General features: G+C 44.2%; 1 protein-coding gene across 1 annotated transcript in view; it reads right to left on the minus strand.

The window, feature by feature from the left end:
- The window catches only part of VSTM5 (V-set and transmembrane domain containing 5), a 32274-nt gene extending 20337 nt beyond the window's left edge, over positions 1–11937 (minus strand). The window contains exon 1 of the mRNA XM_055320317.1: positions 11670–11937. Within this exon, the coding sequence (XP_055176292.1) occupies positions 11670–11760 (91 nt within the window). The 5' untranslated portion in view covers positions 11761–11937. The remainder of the gene's footprint in view (positions 1–11669) is intronic.
- Between the last annotated feature and the right edge of the window lie 11251 nt (positions 11938–23188).

A 23188-nucleotide genomic window follows, 5' to 3' on the forward strand; every position in this document is an offset into this window, starting at 1 on the left:
AAGCAGCCTTATCTCCTGACCCAAGCCTGGTGGGAAATTATCTATAGATTTGTCAGGATCAAACCATAAATAAGACATAAATGAGGGGCGCCTGGGTGGCTCTGTCAGTGAAGCGTCTGATCCTTGGTTTCAGCTTGGGTCCTGATCTCAGGGTTGTGAGATTGAGACCCACATCAGGCTCCTTGTTCAGCTTGGAGTCTGCTGGAGATTCTCTCTTCCTCTCCCACTCCGTCTCCCCCTCCAGCTCATACTCTTTCTTTAAAAAGTAAATAAATAAATCTTTAAAAAAAAAAAAAAAGATGTGAGACTCAGCCATACAATGATGGATGTTCTGAGAACAGAAGGTAGAAGAAACACGCATACTTCCTGACAAGCCGTTTCCATAGGGTAAGACTAATGGAAGGGACCTAGAAACGGCCTTGTCGAGGAGCACCGCCTGGCCACATATTAGAATCACCCAAGGAACTTAAAATTGAAACAAAGCGGTACTGGGTCCTGCCCTTGGAGATACCCACTTCACTCTCTAGAGTAGGTCTGAACATCTATAGGGCTCACAAGTTCCCCCAGGTGGCTCTAATGTGTGGCCTTGGCTGTGAGCCACTGAGCCAGCCCATCCTCCTTGTCTTGTGCAAGCAAGGGAAGAAGGTGACTTGTATGTGTTATCTTCCTCTGGGACTGGGACCAGTCACCCAGGCTCTTCCCCTTCTCCCTCTGAGGCTTTCTTGGGAAATTTCAGAGCAGTCAGGCCCCTCTGTGGTCAGGATGGCACAGGCCTGAGCTGTCCCTCAGGGTGCATCTTAGCATGGGACCGGCCAATGTGTTTCCTGAACCACACATGAACGATGAACATCCTGTGCTCCCTTCACGGTCTGGTGTGTCATCTCCCCTTTGCCCACAGGGCTGACTGGTGCCTCCCCAGCCCAACAAACCAGTTCAGGAGAAAATCATTTTCTAACTCTGAACTTGCCAATCTGGCCTCTCTCCTACCCTCATTTCTTCTGGATAACTAAATAGATTCCTACCTCATTTTCCAGGGAAAACATAGGTGCGGGCAAACCAGGGTCCTGAATGCACTGGACCAGGGACTTACAGCATCAGCAGGATCTCAGAGTGAGGTTTCTGCTAAGATCCTGGTAGAGGATGCTAAGGCAGCAGCTTCCTCTTCTGTTTTTTAGCATGTCCAGACCCTGCCAGGCCCTCAAAGCAATAATGCATCTATTTTTTGAATGCCTGCTGTATACCTAGAATTCTCTTCTCTGTCTTGTCTTATACACTTACTTCAAGACTCAGCCTCACCTCCTCCATGAAGTCTTTCCTACTCCCCAGATAAGCTGCCTCCTGGTGACTGCCAGACGCAACACATGTCCTCTCAGGAAAGGCTTCACTTCAGTCCAGGCCAACAGAGATTATAGAAAAGCTATTGATTTGCTATTGATGCATTCTGACCTTAAAAAACTTTAAAAATATTTTTAAAAAGTACCACAGCAGACAGGATAATGAAAATTAACCTTTAAGCTGAGCAGCAAAAAGGGAAAAAAATCATAAAAAATGAGAACAAGTTAAGGGAACTCTGAGAAATCACATCATGTGTAATAACATTTGCATTATAGGGATCCCAGAAGGAGAAGAGAGAGAGAAAAGGGGAGAAGACTTATTTGAAGAAATAACAGTTATCTGGGGAAGGAACTGACATCCTGATCTAGGAAGCAAAGAGAGCCCCTAACAAGATTAACCCTAGGAGGTTCACACTAAGACACACAATTAAAATAACAAAATGTAGGGGCTCCTGGGTGGCTTAGTCAGTTGGGCATCCAACTCTTGGTTTCAGTTCAGGCCAGGGTCTCAGGGATGTGGGGCCAAGCCCCCCATAGGGCTCTGCACTCTGTGGAGCCTGCTCGAGATTCTTTCCCTCTTCATCTCCATCTCCCTCTGCCCCTCCACTCTCTCTCTCTCAAATAAAGAAAAAAAAATCTTAAAAAAAATAAAATAACAAAAAATAATTGAACTTTAAATTTTAAAAACAGCAAGAAAAAAGAAAACAATTACATATAAGAGGAACTCCACATGGCTATCCACTGATTTCTCAGCAGAAATTTTGCAGGTCAGAAGGAGTGGCCTGGTATGCTCAAAGTGCTAAAAGGGAAAAACCTACAACCAAAAATGCCCTACCTGGCAAGGTAATCATTCAGAATAGAAGGAGAGAATTTCCCAGACAAACAAAGGTTAAAAGAGTTCATCACCATGAAACCAGCCTCACAAGAAATGTTAAAGGGAATTCTTTGAGGGGAAAGAAAAGGCCATAACTAGAAATTTAAAAAATTATAAAAGGGAAAAAATTTCATGAGTAAAAGCCAACACCTAGTTAAATAGCAGGTTGACCAGTTACAAAGTTGATATGGAGATTAAAACACAAAAATAGTAAAATCAGTTATAGCTACAAAATTAGTTAAGGGATATGCAAAATAAGAACATGTAAAATAGAGGCAGCCCTGGTGGCTCAGCGGTTTAGCACCGCCTTCAGCCCCGGGCATGATCCTGGAGACCTGGGATGGAGTTCCACATCGGGCTCCCTGCTTGGAGCCTGCTTCTCCCTCTGCCTGTGTCTCTGCCTCTCTCTCTCTGTCTCTCATGAATAAATAAATAAAATCTTAAAAAAAATACTGTTAAAGAAAAAGAACATGTAAAATATGACAACATATACATAAAATGTGGAGGGGGAATAAAATTTCATGCTTTTAGAATGTGTTCAAACTTAAGCAACTGTCAACCTAATATAGACTTCTTTACACATAAGATGTTATAGATGAACCCAATGTTAGCCACAAATCAAAAACCTGTAATAGGTGCACAAAAAGCAAAGAGAAAGGAATCCAAACATAACACTAGAGAAAACCAATTGAAACCACAAAGGAAGAGAGCAAGAGAAGAAAGAAACAGAAGAACTACATAACTACCAGGAAAAAAAATGAACAAAATGGCAATAAGTACACACCCATCAGTAATTACTTTATATTGGGGATCCCTGGGTGGCTCAGTGGTTTAGCGCCTGCCGTCGGCCCAGGGCGTGATTCTGGAGTCCCGGTATCGAATCCCACATCGGCTCCCTGCTTGGAGCCTGCTTCTACCTCTGCCTGTGTCTCTGCCTCTCTCTCTGTGTGTGTCTCTCATGAATAAATAAAATCTTAAAAAAAAAGTAATTACTTTACATGTAAATGAACTAAATGCTCCAATCAAAGGACATAAGGTTACTGAATGGATTAAAAAAAAAGACCCATTTATGCTGCTTACAAGAAACTCATTTCAGACCTAAAGACACATACAGACTGAAGTGAAAGGCTTGAAAAACATACCATGCAGGGCCACCCGGGTAGCTCAGCTGGTTGAGCAGCTGACTCTTGATTTTGGCTCAGGTCATGGTGTCAGGGTGTGGGATCAGCCCTGCATCAAGACTCTGCACTGAGAATGGAGCCTGTTTGGGATTTTCTCCCTCTCTCTCTCTCTCTTCACCACCCACCCACTGGCTTTCTCTCTCTCTCTCTCTCTCTCTCTCTAAAAACCAAACAAAACCAAAAGCATATACCATGCAAATGGGAGGAGAAAAAAAAACTAGGGTAGCAGTATTCTATCAGACATAAGAGGCTTTAAAATGAAGACTGTAGCAAGAGAAAAAAAGACACTACATTATGACAGAGGAATCAGTCCAACAAGAGGATATAACAATTGCAAATATCTATGCACCCAACACAGAGTTCTTTTTTTTTTTTAAGATTTATTTATTTATTCATAGAGACAGAGAGAGAGAGAGAGAAGCAGAGACACAGGCAGAGGGAGAAGCAGGCTCCACACAGGGAGCCCGACGCAGGACTTGATCCCGGGTCCCCAGGACCACACCCCGGGCTGCAGTGCTAAACCGCTGCACCACCAGGGCTGCCCAACACAGAGTTCTTAAATACATAAGGCAACTATTAACAGAGATAAAGGAAGAAATTAACATAATACAGTAATAGTAGGGAACTTTAACACACTACTTACATCAATGGATAGATTATCCAGACAGAAAATCAACAAGGAAATAGTGGCTTTGAACAACACATTAGACCAGACAAACAAATATGTACAGAACATTCCATCCAAAAGCAACAGACTGCATATTCTTTTTTTTTTTTTATAAATTAATTTTTATTGGTGTTCAATTTACCAACATACAGAATAACACCCAGTGCTCATCCCGTCAAGTGTCCCCCTCCGTGCCCGTCACCCATTCACCCCCACCCCCCGCCCTCCTCCCCTTCCACCACCCCTAGTTCATTTCCCAGAGTTAGAAGTCTTTATGTTCTGTCAGACTGCATATTCTTTCAAGTGAACATGGAACATCCTCCAGAGTAGGTCACACAGTAGGCCACAAAACAAGTCTCAATAAATTTAAGAGGATTGAAATTATATCAAGCATCTTCTGCACCACAACCATAAGAAACTAGGAATCAATTACAAGAAAAAGACTGGAAAAAACACAAACACATGGAGGCTAAACAACATGCTACTAACCAAGTCAATAAAGAAATAAAAGAGGAAATGAATAAAATACATGGAGACAAATGAAAATGAAAATACAACAGTCCAAAATCTTTGGGACGTAGCAAAGCAGTTCTAAGAGGGAAGTTTATGGCAATAGGTCTACCTTAATAAACAAGAAAAATCTCAAATAAGCAATCTAACTGTACACATAAAGGGGTTGTAAAAGAAGGAAAATAATAAAGATTACAGTGGAAAGAAGGAAAATAATAAAGATTACAGCAGAAATAAACGAAAGAGACTGAAAAAAAAAACCCGAAAAAAATTAATGAAGGCAAGAGCTGGTGCTTTGAAAAGATAAAATTGATCAACTTTTATCCAGACTCATCAAGAAAAAAATGGAGAGGACTCTATTAATTAAATCAGAAATGAAGGAGGAGAAATAACAACCAATACCACAGAAATACAAAGAATTACAACAGAATATGATGAAAATGTATATGCTAACAAATTGAACAACCTAGAAGAAATGGATAAATTCCCAGAAACATACACACTTTCAGAAATGAACCAAGAAGACATGGAAAGGACACCTGGGTGGCTCAGTGGTTGAGTGTCTGCCTTTGGCTCAGGACATGGTCCTGGAGTTCCGGGATTGAGTCCCACATTGGGCTACCCTTGAGGAGTCTGCTTCTCCTTCTGCCTATGTCTCTGCCTCTCTCTCTGTATCTCTTATGAATAAATAAACAAAATCTTTAAAAAAAAAAAAAAGAAAAAGGAAGACATGGAAAACCTGAACTGATCAATTACTAGTAATAATATCTGTTAATCAAAAAACCCCCAACAAACAAAAGTCCATGACCAGATGGCTTCTAGGGTGAATTCTAGGACACATTTAAAGAAGACTTAATACCTATTCTTCTCAAATTATTCTAAAAATAGAAGAGGAAATAAATCTTCCAAATTCATTCTATGAGGCCAGCATTACCTTGATACCAAAACCAAACACACCAGAAAAAAAGAAAGAAAGAAAGAAAGAAAGAAAGAAAGAAAGAAAGAAAGAAAGAAAGAAAGAAAGAAAATTATAGGCCAATATCCCCGATGAACATAGATGCAAAAATCCTCAACAAAACAGCAAATAGAATTCCACAAAACCATAAAAAAGTCATTCACCACAATCAAGTGGGATTAATCCAAGGATGCTAAGGTGGTTCAATATCGGCAAATCATTCAAGGTGATACATCACATTAACAAGAGGAAGAATAAAAACCATATGATTATCTCAACAGATGCAGAAAAAGCATTAGACAAAGTACAACTTCCGTTCATGGTGAAAACCTCAACAAAGTGCGGTTAGAGGAGACATACCTCAACATAATAAAGGCCATACATAAAATCCACAGCTTATAACATACTCAGTGGTGAAAAATGGAAAGTGTTTCCTTTAAGATCAGGAACAAGACAAGGATATCCACTCTCACAACTCTGATTCAACATAGTATTAGAAATCCTAGCTATAGAAAGCAGATGAGACAAAGAATGAAAAGGAGCCATACTGGTAAGAAAGTAAACCTAGGGGCAGCCCGGTGGCGCAGCGGTTTAGCGCCGTTTGCAGCCCTAGGGTGTGATCCTGGAGACCCAGGATTGAGTCCCATGTCGGGCTCCCTGCATGGAGCCTACTTCTCCCTCTGCCTGTGTCTCTGCCCCCTCCGCCGAATAAATAAATAAATCTTTAAAAAAAAAAAAAAGAAAGTAAACCTATTTGCAGATGACATGATGCTATATGTAGAAAATCCTGGGACCCCTGGGTGGCGCAGCGGTTTAGCGCCTGCCTTTGGCCCAGGGCGCAATCCTGGAGATCCGGGATCGAATCCCACGTCAGGCTCCCGGTGCATGGAGCCTGCTTCTCCCTCTGCCTATGTCTCTGCCTCTTTCTCTCTCTGTGTGTGACTATCATAAATAAATAAAAATTTAAAAAAAAAAAAAAAAAAGAAAATCCTAAAGAAATGAATCCGGTAAAGTTGCAGAATACAAAGTTAACAAACAAAAATCGGTTGTATTTCTATACACTATAATGAAGTAGCAGGAAGAGAAACAATGAAAACAATTCCATTTACAGTAGCACCAACAAGAACAAAGTACATATGAATAAACTTAACCAAGGAGGTGAAAGACCTGTACTCTGAAAACTATACTGATGAAAGAACATTGATGAAAAATAGCGTTGATGAAAGAAATTGAGGACAACACAAACAAATGGAAAGATATACCATGGTCATGGATAGGAAGAATTAATAGCATTAAAATGTCCATGTTATCCTAAGCAAACTACAGATTCAATGCAATCCCTATCAAAATGCCAATATCATTTTTCACAGAACTAAAATTTGTATGGAACCATAAAGGCCAGCCACTCAGTCCTGAGAAAGAAGTACAAAACTGAAGGTTATCTCAATCCCGGATTTCAAGATACACTACAAAACTATAATAATAAAAACTGTGTGGTAGGCGCACAGAAACAGACACAGAGGTCAAAAGAACAGAACACAACGACCAGAAATACTCATGGTTGTATGGTGAATTAACTTACAACAAATGAGGCAAGAATTTATAATGGGGAAAAGAGTCTCTTCAATAAATGATGTGGGGAAAACTGAACCCCTTGCTTACATCACACACACAAATTAACTGAAATGGATTAAAGACCTAACTGTGAAACCTGAATTGATAAAACTCCTAAAAGAAAACAGGCAGTAATCTCTTTGACATTAGCCTTAGCAACATTTTTCTAGATATGTCTCCTCAGGCAAGGGGAACAAAAGCAAAAATAATCAGGACTACACCGAAATACAAAGCATTTGCACAGCAAAGGAAACCATCAAAACAAAAAGGTAACCTATTGAAGATATTTACAAATGATATATCTGATAAGGGGTTAATATCCAAGATACATAAAGAACTTCTACAATTCCAACACCAAAAAAACCCAAACAACCTGATTTAAAAATGGGCAGAATATCTGACTAGCCATTTTTCCAAAGACATACAGATGGCCAACAGACACATGAAAAGATGCTCAGCATCACCAATCATTAGGGAAATGCAAATCAGAACCACAATGAGCTAGACATTGAGCTTTGCGCAGGTTAGAATAACTACTATCAGAAAGACAAGAAATAACAAGTGTTGGTGAGAATGGAGAAAAGGTAACCCTCATGTACTGCTGGTGGGAATGTAAACTGGTGCAGCCACTGTGGAAAATAGTATGGAGGTTCCCCCCAAAATTAAAAATAGAACTATCATACGATCCAGTAATTCCACTGCTGGATATTTATCCAAAGAAAACAAAGGCACTAATTTGAAAAGATACATGTACTCCTTTGTTTACTGCAGCATTATTTACAATAGCAAAGAAGCAACCCAAGTGTTCATTGACTGAGGGATGGATAAAGAAGATGAGGTGTGTGTATACACACACACACACACACACACACACAATAGAGTATTACTAGGCCATAAAAAAGAATGACACCTTGCCATTTCTGACAACATGGGCCATACCTAGGGGGAATTATGCTAAGTGAAATAAGACATGGATAACACAAATACCATATTACTTCACTTAAATGTGGAGTCTAAAAAACAAAACCAATGAACAAATAAACAAGCAGAAACAGATTCTTATATACAGAGAACTGGTAGTTGCCAGAGGGGAGGTGGGTGAGAGGATGGGTAAACAGGATGCAAAGGTATAAACTTTCAGTTACAAAATAAATACAATATGGAGATGAAAAAGTACAGCATAGGATACACAGTCAGTCATTCAAAAAATGTTTTTAGGGCAGCCCGGATAGCTCAGCAGTTTAGCACCACCTTCAGTCCAGGGCATGATCCCGGAGACCCAGGATCGAGTCCCATATCAGGCTCCCTTCATGGAGCCTGCTTCTCCCTCTGCCTGTGTCTCTGCCTCTCTCTCTCTCTAAAAAAAAAAAATAATAATAGTAAAAAAATAAAAATAAAAATAAATTATGATTTTATTTATTTTTTTAAAGAGAGCACAAATAAGCCAGGGGAGGCACAGAGGGATAGTGAGAGGGAGAGAGAATCTCAAGTAGACTCCACCCTGAGCAGAGAGCTTCACACAGGGCTTGATCTGAGATTATAACCTGAGCCAAAATCAAGAGTGGGTCCCTCAACCAAGTGAACCACCCAGCTGCCCTCAATCATTTAACAATGTTCTTGGTGACTATACTTATCTTGATGAGCACTGAGTAATATATAGAATTATCTAATCAATATGGTGTACACTTTAAGGTAGTATAATATTGTATGCCAAGTATGCATAAGTAAATAAGTACATAATAATAAATGTTAAAGAAAAAGTTTTATAGGGAATGAAATATATAGGTGTCCTTAGGTCCTCGTGATAATTAATGGAGAAAGGAGGGTCTCCTGACTGTAGCCCCATCCCAGACCAGCATAGACTATATCAGATCTCTCTTGGAGGGATCCCTGGGTGGTGCAGCGGTTTGGCGCCTGCCTTTGGCCCAGGGCGCGATCCTGGAGACCCAGGATCGAATCCCATGTCGGGCTCCCGGTGCATGGAGCCTGCTTCTCCCTCTGCCTGTGTCTCTGCCCACCCCCCCGTGACTATCATAAAAAAAAATTAAAAAAAAAAAGATCTCTCTTGGAGATCAGAAATTAAGAAATCTGGATGATTTTCTGTTTGAAAGCCCTCACCACTCCCTCAATAGCTTCATTTAATCCTCCAATAATTTTTTTGAGCACTACCCCTGTGGAAAGGAAGTGTGTGTGCAAGGCATGCCATGTTGTCCATATGATGTGCATATCACTAGCCATTGTACTTGTCATCCTGTGGTAGGGGGGCTGCTCTCACCTGAGTGGGGGCTGAACACTGAAAGCTCAAATGTCTAGCAGGACAGGGCTGGCTAAGTACAAAGCAGAATATTTATAGGATGACACAGTTATAGCAGCCAAGAGCAATGAGCAAGATCTCTGCTTCTCAACGTGGGTAGAGTTGAAAAGAAAGTGGTGTAAACACTAGGTTTCTGAATAACGAGTACAGCATATTGCACCATTTTTTTTTTTTTTTGCTGAGTACGTTTATATGTATACAAACCCACCGTATATACATCTAAAATGACAGTGCAGAGAGAGACCTCAGCTCGTATGTCTCTGTTTCGTCAAGGGCCAGTGAAGAGCTCGATGCTTAATAGGTGCTCAGTAAATGTGAGCCACACAGACGGCAGCACCAGGTGACCAGTAGGGCCTTGTCTTGGAGTAATGGATCTGGGCCTCTCCAGGGGCTTCAGTGAGATTCCTCCTACACTGACTCTCCCTCCCCCTCCCACCCGTCCCATCCCCAGCGGAGCCCTGACCGCACAGCTCCTGGCCTACCCACTCCCTCCCCACACCCAGACTCAGCCTGCTCTCTGTTCCCCTGTTCTCCTGGGGACTGGGCCATGAATGACTCAGCGGGCCAGTTCTCTATGCCAGGTTCTGAACGTCTGGGGCTCCCAGAACATTAGCACCTGCGGCCTCTCAGGGCTCAGCACTGCAAGCTGGTGCTCTTGTTTGCTCTCTAAGGGCACGACTGTGAACTAGGTTCCCCCACTGTGGCCTGCTTCCTACAGGCCGAGGGTGCCAGCAATGGGAATGAATGAATTATGCACTGTGGCAAATGGCTGGCCCAGAGTGTCAGGAACATCTGCACAGATGTTGTATAAGAATGGCAGGTGGAAACGTGTTGGAGGGCTGAAAAACAACTGAAAAGCTCACTGCAACGCCAGACACACCGACCTACCCGAAGGACTAACAGCCAGTTATTTCTTTCTCAACAGGCCTCCAGAAGTGTCCATGATCTATCCCAATCTTTCTAGGTTTCTGAGGTTTGCAGTCTCCAAAGTAGGGCTCTAGCCAGAGCAGTGTAAAGGGTCCAGAGCGAGATTGCCCGGGTCTGGACTGAGTATCTGGTGACTGTACAAGCAAAAACCTCTGCGTGCCTCGGTTTCCTCACTTGTGAAACAGTGAAAAGTGATAGAGTGGCACTTACAGAAATGCCTTGTGGATTCGAAGACAGAAGCCTTGTAAAGGCTGAGGGATGGTGAATGCACAGGCTCTTAATTGTGCTGGCTTTTACTGCAGGTGCTCCCACCTTCAATGGCCCTGCACCAGTTACTCTAAATCTCAATGGACTAATCTGCAAAATGGGGAGGACAATAATGTTCCGGATGAGATGAGAAGGTTAAACTGTTACAGTCTGTGGTTTGTGTCGTCGGGAGTTTGCGCAGACTCCTCCAAACAGGGATGCTCTAGGGCCAACCCGCCGGCCCGCCCCTCGGTGCACGGTGCGAGGACACCTCCAGCCTAAGGAGCCCAGGCCCCGGTACCCGACCCGAACCCCCAGAACCCTTTCTTCAAGAGAGGTGGCTGCGGGTTCATCTGGGTGACCGGGGAAGCCCGCGGAGGGCGAGGGGTCCCCACCGTCGGAGCGGGGCCCGCGTGCCCTTGGGGTCGGGGACGCCTCGGCCGCAGTCCTCGTTATTCCAGGAAAAAGAAACAAAATACTGCAAAGGAGGTTATCTCCCCGCCGGCTTCCGGCTCTGAGAACGCCCGGCCGCGCGGGGCCAGCGCGGGCACCTCGGAGCGCCCCGGGGCGCGGGCGGAGAATCTCCGCTCGGCCGGGTGCCCCCGCCGCCGTCCGCGCCGCAGGGAACGCGCCCACCCCTCGCCGGGGCCCGAGTGGGCGAGGGCCGGTGGCCGCCGCCCGCGACGCCGGGGACCCGCCCGCAGCTCCGTGCGCCCCCAGGGCTCCGCCGCCCGCTCCCCGCGCCCCGCCGCCCGCTCCCCGCGCCCCGCCGCCGCTCCCTGGCTCCCGGGGCCGAGCCTCACCCCCGAGCCTCCCGCCCCCTGCGGCCGCCCGAGCCCCGCCGCGCCCCGAGCCCCCCGGGCCCCCCGCCGCCCCCGGAGCTCCCCGGGCCCCCCACGCCCCCCGCCGCGCCCCGAGCCCCCCGGGCCCCCCGCCGCCCCCCGCCGCCCCCCGCCGCGCCCCCGAGCCCCCCGCCGCCCCCCGCCGCCCCCCGCCGCGCCCCGAGCCCCCCGGGCCCCCCGCCGCCCCCCGCCGCCCCGCGCTTACCTTGCAGAGCCCGCGCCGCCGCCAGGCAGAGGGCGAGGAGCCCCAGGGCCGAGCCGCAGGGCTGCCTAGTCCCGCGCGGCGGAGGCCTCATGGGCGATCCCTGGGCCGCTCGGGCCGCGCACGGGCTCCCAGGCTGCGGCGCCACAGCGCGGTGCGGCGCCCTCCCGCCTCGGCCCTCCCCGCGCAGGTCCTCGCGGCCAAATGCAGATGAGCCGTCCCGCGCCGGAGCCGGTTCCCAAGAAGCGGGAAGGAAGGAGGAGAGACAGGGAAGGGGAAGCGGCGGGAGTGCACACACTCAGAAGTAAATAATGGCAAATAATGAGCTGTCTGCTTCCGTTCACACCCAGTTTACTAGTATTGATTCCAGACTCGGCTGGTTGCTGGATGGCAGGAGGGAGGGGAAGGACCGGCTGTGGCTGCTGCCCGAGGACCAGTAGAGACCATCTGATGGCTCTGTGGGCAAGGAGAAGGCTTTTTGAAAGTGAAGTGACAAACTGGTGAGAAGGGTGACAAGGGAGTCCCAGGCTGCTCTGGGTGCAGCCATTGGACAGTAGTGATATCCGTCCACCATCCGTCATCTACCCATCCATCCATCCATCCATCCACGCATCTAGCTGCGTCATCAACCTTCCATCCATCCACCCATCCATCAACCTTCCATCCATCCACCCATCCATCCATCAGTCCATCCACCTCCATCCCCCACCCATCCATCCCCCTCTCTCTCCAAGTGTTCACTGACAGCCTCCTTGTTTGCACAAGGACTGGCACATAGTAGATACTCAGAGAGCATGGAGGAAATGTTTGAACCACGTAGTGTTTGGTTCAGGGACGGGCACATTGGGCCCTCCAAGTCTGTGCTTGGATTGCTAAAATCAGAGGATACAAACCTGGGAATACTGGAGGAGCATCTTGCCTGTCACGTGGAGAGGCCCTGAATTAAGAATGAAGCCAAGATGACACAAACTGAGCCACAGGGAACCACCAAGAGAGTTTGAGCCCTAATGACATGGTTTGAGCTCTGGGATTCTGTACACTTGCCTTTGCCACTAATGAGCAAGTAAATGATCTCTCTTGACTGGGAAAATTTAAGTTAGATTTCTATGACATAGGATTGAAAAAAATGTCTTGACTAATAAAAGTGATCTTGACACTTTTCTGTTTTCTTTATTCCACATATGGGGATTTAGAAATCATTTGTATTTGTTTCTCTGTCAAACTTTTATCAAATCTGCCTTTGTACTGGGTAGTGTGCTAGGCTCTGCAGCTCCAGAGATGAATATCATGGCTCCTAGTCCCAAGAAATTCACAATCTAAGTAGAGACCTGGAGACTGAATGATCCAAATTGGGAAAGATGTCCGGGTATGAGGACTCTTCCTCCTGAGGTCAAGACCCAAACTGGCTGTTTTGCTCACTGCTGCATACCTGGCACCTGGCACATGGTAGGTGCCTAATAACTATTTGTTAAATGAATATAGGAATGAGAAAAACTGAAGTCTGAGAAATTTGAGAGAGAAGGATTTCATGACATCAAGAGCTGTGAAAAGCCTAGAGTGACCCAGTAATGCTGCGAGTTTATCTCCTGACTCTGTCACCTACCAGTTCTCTGGCCATGGAGACATGACATCAACTCTCTGGACCTCTGATGGGACCAGACTGTGCCAGAAACGGGCAACCCTGTCTGCACATTAGAAATAAAGCATCATGGCTTGGGTGTCCCTCCGGTTCAATTGAATCAGATGTTCCAGGGGTGGGGCCTGCACATTAGTGTTTTTTGAAAACTCTGAGTGATTCTGATGTGCAGCCAAGGCAGAAAACCACTACTCTAGATTAGTTAGAAGCTTCTTCTGGTCACGTTCGATGACACTTAGATCTGAGATTGTCAGATCCTTTCTGTAGAGTAGGATTGTGTACAGCAGGGAGATAGTAGGAGTCCATTTAAGTCTTGATTATTGACCATTTTATTTCCCTTCTCTGTTCCTTTATTCCCCCCTCTCTCTCTCTCTCTCTCTCTCTCTCTTTTAAGTGTTTTATTTATTTATTCATGAGAGACACACAGAGAGAGGCAGAGATACAGGCAGAGGGAGAAGCAGGCTCACTGTGGGGAGCCCAATGTGGGACTTGATCCCAGGACCCCGGGATCACGCCCCAAGCCGAAGGCAGACGCTCAACCATTGAGCCACCTAGGTCCCCTCTCTCTTTCAACAAATATCAGTTAAGGGCCTGCAAGATACAAGGGATGACATCAGTCTGGTTGAGGCAGAAAGGAAGGAGCAGGGAGGAAGACTGGAAAAGTAGATTGGGACTAAGACTTGGAACGTGCTTGTTTTTACTAAACTCAATATTGAGGGTGCTTGTTTTTGCTAAAAGTATATAATTCAAGATTCATACCTAATCTGATACATTGGCTCCTTCTTTGCCATCTTTGGCATATACGATAGCTCTCAGGTATTTGGTAACTTTTCTCACCAACCAACCACTCTGGAAAAAAAGATCAACACCCACCAGTGCTATTTTCTCAAAATCTTTGAACCCCTTTTTTACTTCAAGAGAAACAAATTATGTTCTCATCTTTGAGAACAGTCCTGATTTTAAATATGCTATTCCATTGTTCCTGTCAGTACATATGAATTTGTGAGCCCATGTACCCTGGTGTTTGGTTCTGGAAAACTGATCACTACATTCAGATGATCTGTTAACTTCTTGCTTCTTTCATCTCTCTTGAAAATATGCTTATTGTTTCTTATGTATGGACGTTGTTATGGTGCCATGCAGGTGGCTGAGCTGGGAGGGGATGGAATGTTACAGTATACAAACTTTGTTAAAGTTTGTTCCTTGGAACTGGGTTTTTACAGTGCCATATAGCATACTAAAGCTCTTACGCTCCACTGGCTTGGTCCGCACTGCCTGTACCATGCAGCCCGAGTGTAGCCTCTATGAACAGATGTTCCACTCTTAGCTGTGTGAGCTTAGGCAAGGTATTCAACATTTCAGCAGTTCTCTTTTCTTTTCTTTTTTTCTCTTGTAAAAGATTTTATTTATTTATTCATGAGACACACACACACACACAGAGAGAGAGAGGCAGAGACACAGGCAGAGGGAGAAGCAGGCTCCATGCTGGGAGCCCGACATGGGACTAGATCCCCGGTCTCGAGGATCCCACCCTGGGCTGAAGGCGGCGCTAAACCCCTGTGCCACCGGGCTGCCCCTCAGCAGTTTTCTTAACTGTAAAATGGGATTCCAATATTACTACTACTGATGCTGCTCTGAAGGTCAATAAGATACAGGTGAGAAGGGAGATGATTGCACAGAAAACCCTCGGTCCATTATCACAATGTCCAGCTCATACTGGATGCATAATAGATGCTCACTAACTGAATAAATCTCCCCATGGTATTCATGCTTTTTAGTCTTGGGCTCAAAGATTATACTTCTAAAGGGCAGAGACCATTTTTTACAGATCTTCTATGGGTTGTCTCTTCCTGCACAGTGCTGGGCATATAAAAGGTGTTCAATAAATATGCAGTGGGGGCAATGTTGTGGATGGCAAAAAGTCTAACTTGAATTCTGGTCTTAGCTGTTCCATTACAGAAATGATTTAATATCACTGGGTCTCAGTTTCTTTGGTAAAAATAGGGTGTTAGCCCCAATATTTATAGCAGCAATGTCCACAATAGCCAATCTATGGGAAGAGCTGAGATGTCCATCAACAGATGAATGGATAAAGATGTAGTACATATATACAATGGAATATTACTCAGCCATCAGAAAGGATGAAATCATACCATTTACATCAACATAGATGAAACTGGAAGGTATTACACTAAGTGAAATAAGTCAATCACAGAAAGACAATTATCATATGGCTTCACTCATATGAGGAATATAAAAAATAGCATAGAAGATCATAGGGGAAGGGAGAGAAAACTGAATGGGAAGAAATCAGAGGAAGACAAACCATGAGAGCCTCTTAACTATGGGAAACAAACTGGAGTTGCTGGAGGGGAGGCAGGTGGGGGATGAGGTAACTGGATGACGGGCATTAAGGAGGGCATGTATGTGATGAGCACTGGGTATTATGTGCAACTGATGAATTACTGAACTCTACATCTGAAACTAATGATGTTCTATGTGTTGGCTAATCGAATTTAAATTAAAAAAAGAAAAAAAATGGAGTGTTAGGCATTGAGTACATGGTCTGGAGCAGATGCCATGTGCTTAATCAGAATATGATCCACAGGAGATTTTCAATCAAATGTAACAAAACAAACATAAAAGTTAGACAAGCAAACAAAATGGTTTTCCTGAACTACCTGGCTTTCGTGAGCTAGTTGGCACACAGAGTCCAACATTACCATGGTGTGCCCGGATGGCCTGGGTACAGGTACAGGTGGGTGCTGGCTGTTCAAGTCTAATTCCAAAAAAAGCCAATGAAAAAGTCACAAAGCCAGGGCCCTGTGAAGGAGTGCTGCTAAAGTAAAACATGCGTGATCAAAGCTTATGAGTTGTATTTTTAAAATCACAATTTACCACCATGTTCAACAAAAATTACTGGGAACCATATGCCCCACAGAATTTTCTGATCTTGTGGACCATCACAGACAACACTGGTATAGGAGCAATCTGCTCCAGCACAGAAGAGCATTTTATCACTGATGTCGTTTAGAATTGCTGGTGCCTGGGGATGATAAAAACTTTCAGGTGGGCCTTAATTCATTTTTAAATTCTCTTTAGACACTGAACCTCCTTGCATCAGGGGTCAGCCTCTCCCTGCCCCTGGTTCACAAAGGTTTACAAATATTTGGTTGTCCTTGGACTCGATTTCTCTGGCTTCTTACAACCTGAACATCATTCTCATCTCAGCACAAACATCATTCTCTTTGAGAGGCTTCCAGTAGCCCTGCCCTACTGATCTTCACAGCCACTCTCCTGTATTTTTTTAAAATTTTTAAATTTATTTATGATAGAGAGAGAGAGAGAGAGAGAGAGAGAGAGAGGCAGAGACATAGGCAGAGGGAGAAGCAGGCTCCATGCACCACGAGCCCGACGTGGGACTCGATTCCGGGTCTCCAGGATCGCGCCCTGGGCCAAAGGCAGGCGCCAAACTGCTGTGCCACCCAGGGATCCCTGTCCTGTATTTTAAAACCAACTCCACTGAGGTTTAATTGATATGCGGAAAAATGGCATTGGGTGATTTGATGAGTTTTATTATATGGATCCACCCATGAAATAACCACCACGACCAAGAAACAGATATTTCCATCACTCCCAAATTTCCTCTTTGCAGCCTGTCCAGCCTCCTCGCTGCCCTCAGCCCTGGGCAACCATTGGATTGTGTTTGTCAGGGCAGCAGATTCATTTGCATTCTCTAGAATGTTGTATAAAGAGAATCATACAGCGTGCAGTGTTTTGTTGTTGTTGTTGTTGTTCTTACCCAGCATCATTTTGAGATTCTTTCATGTTGTTGTATGAGTCAGCGTTCCATTTCTTGTTATTTCACTGAAGGGCTAATCTGCGGTTGGTATATTCATTCACCCACTTATGAACATTTGGGTTATCTTCTGTTTTTGCTGGTTGACATCAGTCTGTTTTATTATCTTCGTTGCCTAATCATTATCTGATATAATCTTTTGATATCTTCTTTTTATTCATTTGTTTTTACATTTTTATTTTTTCAGATTTTATTTTATTTTTTAAAAAGATTTTATTTATTTATTCATGAGAGACACACACAGGCAGATACATAGGCAGAGGGAGAAGCAGACTCCCTGCAAGGAGCCCGATGTGGGACTCGATCCCAGGCCCACGGGATCACAACCTGAATGGAAGGCAGATGCTCAACCACTGAGTCACCCAGACACCTTCATTTTTAAAGGATTTTTTTAATCTTGTTTTTTGTTATTTTGTCTTTTTAAGTCTAGTTGTTTAGGTGACTCCCCTCTTCTCCTGAGCTAAAACACAAAGGACCTTTGTCTATTGTTCTTCACTGCATCTTCAGTAGGGATACAAGATAAGAGTTCATGAGTTAAATAATCCTAGGAATTTCAACACTGGGAGCATTCCTGAGTTCAAATACCAACTACAGGCATCATTAATTTTGTGACCTTGAGCAAATTGCCCCACCTCTGAATTTCAGTTACTTTATCTGTAAAATGTTTAATTAATTAATTAATTAATTAATTAATTAATTAATTAATTTTAGAGAGGGGTGAGGGGCAGAGAAAGCAGGGAAGAGAGAATCTCAAGTAGACACCCTGCTGAGCAGGAAGCCCAATGCGGAGCTCCATCTCACCACCTGAGCTGAAAGCAACGGTGGGATGCTTAGCCCACCACACCATCCAGGTGCTAGTCTTCATCTGTAAATTGAGCATTAATCATACTATCTCACAAAGTTTTCAGGGTACAGGTAGGTTACTAACAGTGAAAAGTCAGTGCTGTCCTAAGTGTCTCAGAAGTAAGAACTTACTTAATCATTTAAGCAAATAATCAATCCCATGAGGAAAGGACTGTATCTTCCTACCCATTTCACAGATGAGGAAGTTGAGGCACAGAGTTAGTAACTGCCAGAGCTTCAACTTGCACTCAGGCTGTTTGGCTTATGAGACTTACGACTCCATTATTCTGCTTCTCTATGTTATCAAATGACATAATACGTAAAGTGCTCAGCACAGTACCTGACATATACCTGCTTCACAATAAATATGTCTTTCTTCCTTAGGTATAAAGTCAGAGAGAAGGATGCCAATATCCCACTTTTTACCTATAATTCCAGAATCATAGGTGCAAAGTTGTAGCTTGTAAAATTCAATGTTAATTTTGTAGATCGGGATGTACGGCATTATTTTCAACCTCTTGACAGTTTCTTAGTCTAAGACATGATCATAAGTACTGAGAAGGATGATAAGTTGACCTAGTAAATCAGTGTTAGTATATTTTTCCAGCAAATTGATTGTGAACCCTTGCTTGTTTTTTAAAGATTTCATTTATTTATTTGACAGAGAGAGACAGCACAAGCAGGGGGAGCCAGAGGACAGAGAGAAGCAGGTTCCCTGCTCAGCAGGGAGCCGGAAGCAGAACTGGGTCCCAAGACTCCAGGATCAAGACCTGAGCTGAAGGCAAATGCTTAACCCACTGAGCAACCCGGGTGCCCTGATTGTGAACCCTTGTTTGTATGTGTGGCCTAGGAGACTCCTGAGACCCTTTGAAGGCAAGTGAGGGCTGGCCTGAGGGTGTCCAGGGTAGCACTGTAAGCAACCTGTCAACAGGCACGATCAATGTCAAATGATTGGTGTGGGGGAGGTGCCACCCCTCAGGGGTGGGACAGCTATTTTCTGATTGGGACTATAAAACACTTTACAAACAATAACTGTTTAGAAATATTCTTAGAGTCATAGCCTGTAAAGTCTATTTATAGCCTGTTATCTGAGTGGCCAATCTGGGAGAAGCCCTTCTCCAGGGCAGGAGGGAGGGGGAAACCAGCTGAGCTACTCACAGCAGCAGAGCTCTGCCTTTGTGGGGTGTGAACCCCCAGGAGGTAGGTGTTGGACAGGTGACTCAGGTATGGGGGATCTCCTGATCTTGGGGGACTTATACAAGCCATGCCCTGTCTTCTGTGAGAATGGTTGAGGAGGAGAGGTTAACAAAGGAATCATTCTTTCTGCCTTTTGGCAGCTTCCAGTGTCATGGAGGCACAGAAGCTAACAAGACCAATGCCTTGCTATAGGATAATGTGTGAAGGAGTTTTAGGCATAGAGTATGGCACACTCCAGCGCAGATGGGACGGGAGATTGGGTGACAGGGGCATCAAATGTGGTTTCTTGGAGTAATTAAGTCTTGATTTTGACTAACATGTCCCTGGGCTGATTTCCTGGGTATAAGACCCATGCTCAGAGATCCTCATACTCTTGGATTAAAGCTCTGCTGTCACCATCTTGAAGTTCTTTCTTTCTTTTTCTTTCTTTCTTTCTTTCTTTCTTTCTTTCTTTCTTTCTTTCTTTCTTTCTTTCTTTCTTTTTTTCTTTCTTTCTCTCTTCTTTCTCTCTTTCTTTTCTTCTTTTTCTTTCTTTCTTTCTTTCTTTCTTTCTTTCTTTCTTTCTTTCTTTCTTTCTTTCTTTCTTTCTTTCTTTCTCTCTTTCTCTCTTTCTTTGTTCCTTCTCTTTCGAGAGAGGCAGAGACACAGGCAGAAGGAGGAGCAGGCTTCATGCCGGAAGCCCGATGTGGGACTTGATCCTAGGACTCCAGAATCACGCCCTAGGCCAAAGGCCGGCACTAAACTGCTGAGCCACCAGGGCTGCCCACGATCTTGAAATTCTTAATAATTTTTGAATGAGGGCCCCTACCTGTTCATTTTGTACTGGGTCCCGCAAATTCCATCCTGATCATCCCTTATCAGGTTACTTCCATCACTTGTTTTTCCTCCTAAATAGGCTTCTACTTTTTAGATTTTTTTTCATCTCACCAAAAAACATCAGCTTCTTCCCAACCCTCTGGACTTGAAAACTTGAGGAGGCTGTCACCTTGGTGTCACCCTCCACACCCAGATAATTGCCAAGACCTGAGAAGTATTCCTTTAAATGCCTCACATCCCCCTGCTGCTCACTGTTTCTGGAGCCATCCATGTGGTCCAATCTTCTCTTGGCTTTTGCATGGAGTCCCTGAACCCCTGTTACTTGGGATGGTCTAGGAATCGTTGGTATCATCATAAACTGGACCTTGTTGGAAATGCAAAACCTTGAGCCCCACTCTAGATCTATGTTTTGACAAAATACTTTTGTGATTCCTATGCATTTTAAAGTTTGAGAAGAAGGGGATCCCTGGGTGGCACAGCGGTTTGGCGCCTGCCTTTGGCCCAGGGCACGATCCTGGAGACCCAGGATCGAATCCCACGTCGGGCTCCCGGTGCATGGAGCCTGCTTCTCTCTCTGCCTGTGTCTCTGCCTCTCTCTCTCTCTGTGTGACTATCATAAATAAATAAAAAAAAAAATAAAGTTTGAGAAGAAGCTCAGTCAGCAGACTCTGGCTATGTTTTAGAATCACCTAGAGAAACTTAAAAACTACCAATGATTGGGTTCTAACCTTAGAGATTCTGATTTAGCTAACATTACTATTTTTTTTTCAAGCCCCTCTTTCCCACTTGTTTTAATCTATTGCTGGGCAACAAATTGCCCTAGCTCTTAGTGGCTTGAAACAACACATATCTGGGGCACCTGGGTGGTTCAGTCAGCTAAGCATCTGCCTTCAGCTCAGGTCATGATCCTGGGGTCTCGGGATTGAGCCCCACATTGGGCTTCATGATCAATAGGGAGTCTGCTTCTCCCTCTGCCCCTCCCTCTGCTCATGCTCTCTCTCTTTCTCTCAAATAAATAAATAAATTAATTAATTAATTAATTAATTAATTAAATTAAAAAAAACCCATATACTTATTATCTCACAGTTTCTATATTCTATATATCCTCTGCTTCACAGTCTCCCACTAAGTTGCTGTCTAGGTCTTGGTTCAGGGTCTCCCAGAAGACTGCAGTCAAGGTCCAAAAAACAGGATCTGTTTTCAAGCTTACTCACTACCTTATAGGCACCTGCACTGAGGGTCTCAAGTTTCTTCTTGGCTGTTGGCTGGAGGCCACTCTCAGTTCTTAGCACTTGGGCCTCTCCAACACAGAAACTTCCTTCATTAAAGTGCATGAGAAAGAATCTGCTAGCAAGACGGAAGTCACAGTTGTTTCTAACCCATTCATGGAAATGACATTCCATTGCCTATGCCATATTCTGTTCATTACAAACAAGCCACTAGGTCCAGCCCACACTCGGAGGGAGTGGATTCATAAGGGCATGCCTGCCAAAGGTGGGGATCACTGGGGCTATCTTGGAAGTCTACCTACACCTCTCAGTGACCCCAATATGTACCAGGGTTGGGAACGATTGTTCTACGAGGGAAGCTGGAGGATGAAAGGGAGTACAAGGTTATATTTAGGCTCTATGGGAATGGCGTGATAACAGAAGAGTGCTGTCTGCAGAGGTCAAGGGATGGCAAATATGGAATATGCCATCCCTGGTCTAGACTCTGCCAACCCAAACACAGACTTTGGGAGCAGATTAGTAACCCTCTCCGGGCTCCTCCAGTCCTCCAACAATAATTTCTTTCTACTTTGTTTGCCACATCCATTGTTCTAAGTCCAATTGTAGGTCTTTCCTCAAACAATATTGTAAATAATAGCTAACACTTTTTGAGGGCTTACTAAATGCCAGGCATTGTTCTAAGTGCTTTACAACTAAGACCCCATTTAACCTCACAACAATGTAGTGAGGGGAGTTACTCTTAATATCGACACTTCCAATGAGGAAATTTAAAAGAGAAAGGTTCTTATTTATCATTTAGAGAAGGAGAGAGCTGTGTGGGCGGGGCAGAGGGAGAGGGATAGAATCTTAAGTAATCTCCACACTCAGCAAGGAGCCCGCTGTAGAGCTCAATCTCATGACCCTGAGTTCATGACCTGAGCCAAAATCAAGAGTCAGATGCTTAACCAACTGAGCCACCCAGGTGCCCTGAAGCAGAGAAAGATTAAATAACTTGCCTTGTTCACAAAATGTAAGTGGTGGGCCTGAAATTCAAACTCATGGATAGTCTGGCCTCCAGAGTACCTGCTCTTAAACTACTTTTTTAATGTAAAAAAACTTCAGTATCTATACCTTTCCATTTATGTTTGTCATGACATTGCCATTTATAAAATGAAAAATTGGAAATGATATACCTGTCCAGCAACAGGAAAATGGTGAGGCACATCATGAAGCATCTTTATGATAACCTATTACGCCTATTAAAAGGCATGCTTTTCAAAGAATTTTAAAGACATTAGCAAATGAGCAAAAATGATGTTAAGGGAAAAAGAACTGTATACAACATTTAACCATGATTAGGAAAATAGATCTGTATATGAATAGAGTAAGTGAAAATATAGTGGTACTTTTCTGCACATTATGTAATGATGGGTGATTTTTAAAAAATGAACATAATTCATACATGGTAGAGTGCCCAAATCTTAAGTGTCCAGGTCAATGGAGTGTGAGAACTATATATGCCTGTTTTCACTGCCATCCACAATGATAGAACCTTTCTCTCATCTGATGAAGTTACTTCATGCCCTTGTCTCCCTGCCAGTCCCACACCCCACCCGTAGTCTTATTTTATCACAGATTATTTTTTTTTTGAGAGAGAGAGACAGCGAGAGAGAGAGAGAGAGAGAGTGAGTGTGAGAGGAGTTGAGGAGGGATAGGAAGGGCAGAGGGAGAAGGAGAGAATCTCCTCACTTAGCACAGAGCCTGACGTGGGGCTCAATCTTACGACCTCGAGATCATAACCTGAGCTGATGTCAAGAGTCAGACGCTTAACCAACTGAGCCACCCAGGTGCCCCACAGTAGATTAGTTTTAATGACATGGAAAAATGGCCCTCTGTTTCAGAGTCTCACAAAGCTGCAGTCAAGGTCAACTGCAACAATTTGTCTGTTTTTGAATTTCGTATA

This window comes from Nyctereutes procyonoides, unplaced genomic scaffold (assembly GCF_905146905.1).
Source record: "Nyctereutes procyonoides isolate TBG_1078 unplaced genomic scaffold, NYPRO_anot_genome, whole genome shotgun sequence".
NCBI lineage: Eukaryota > Metazoa > Chordata > Mammalia > Carnivora > Canidae > Nyctereutes > Nyctereutes procyonoides.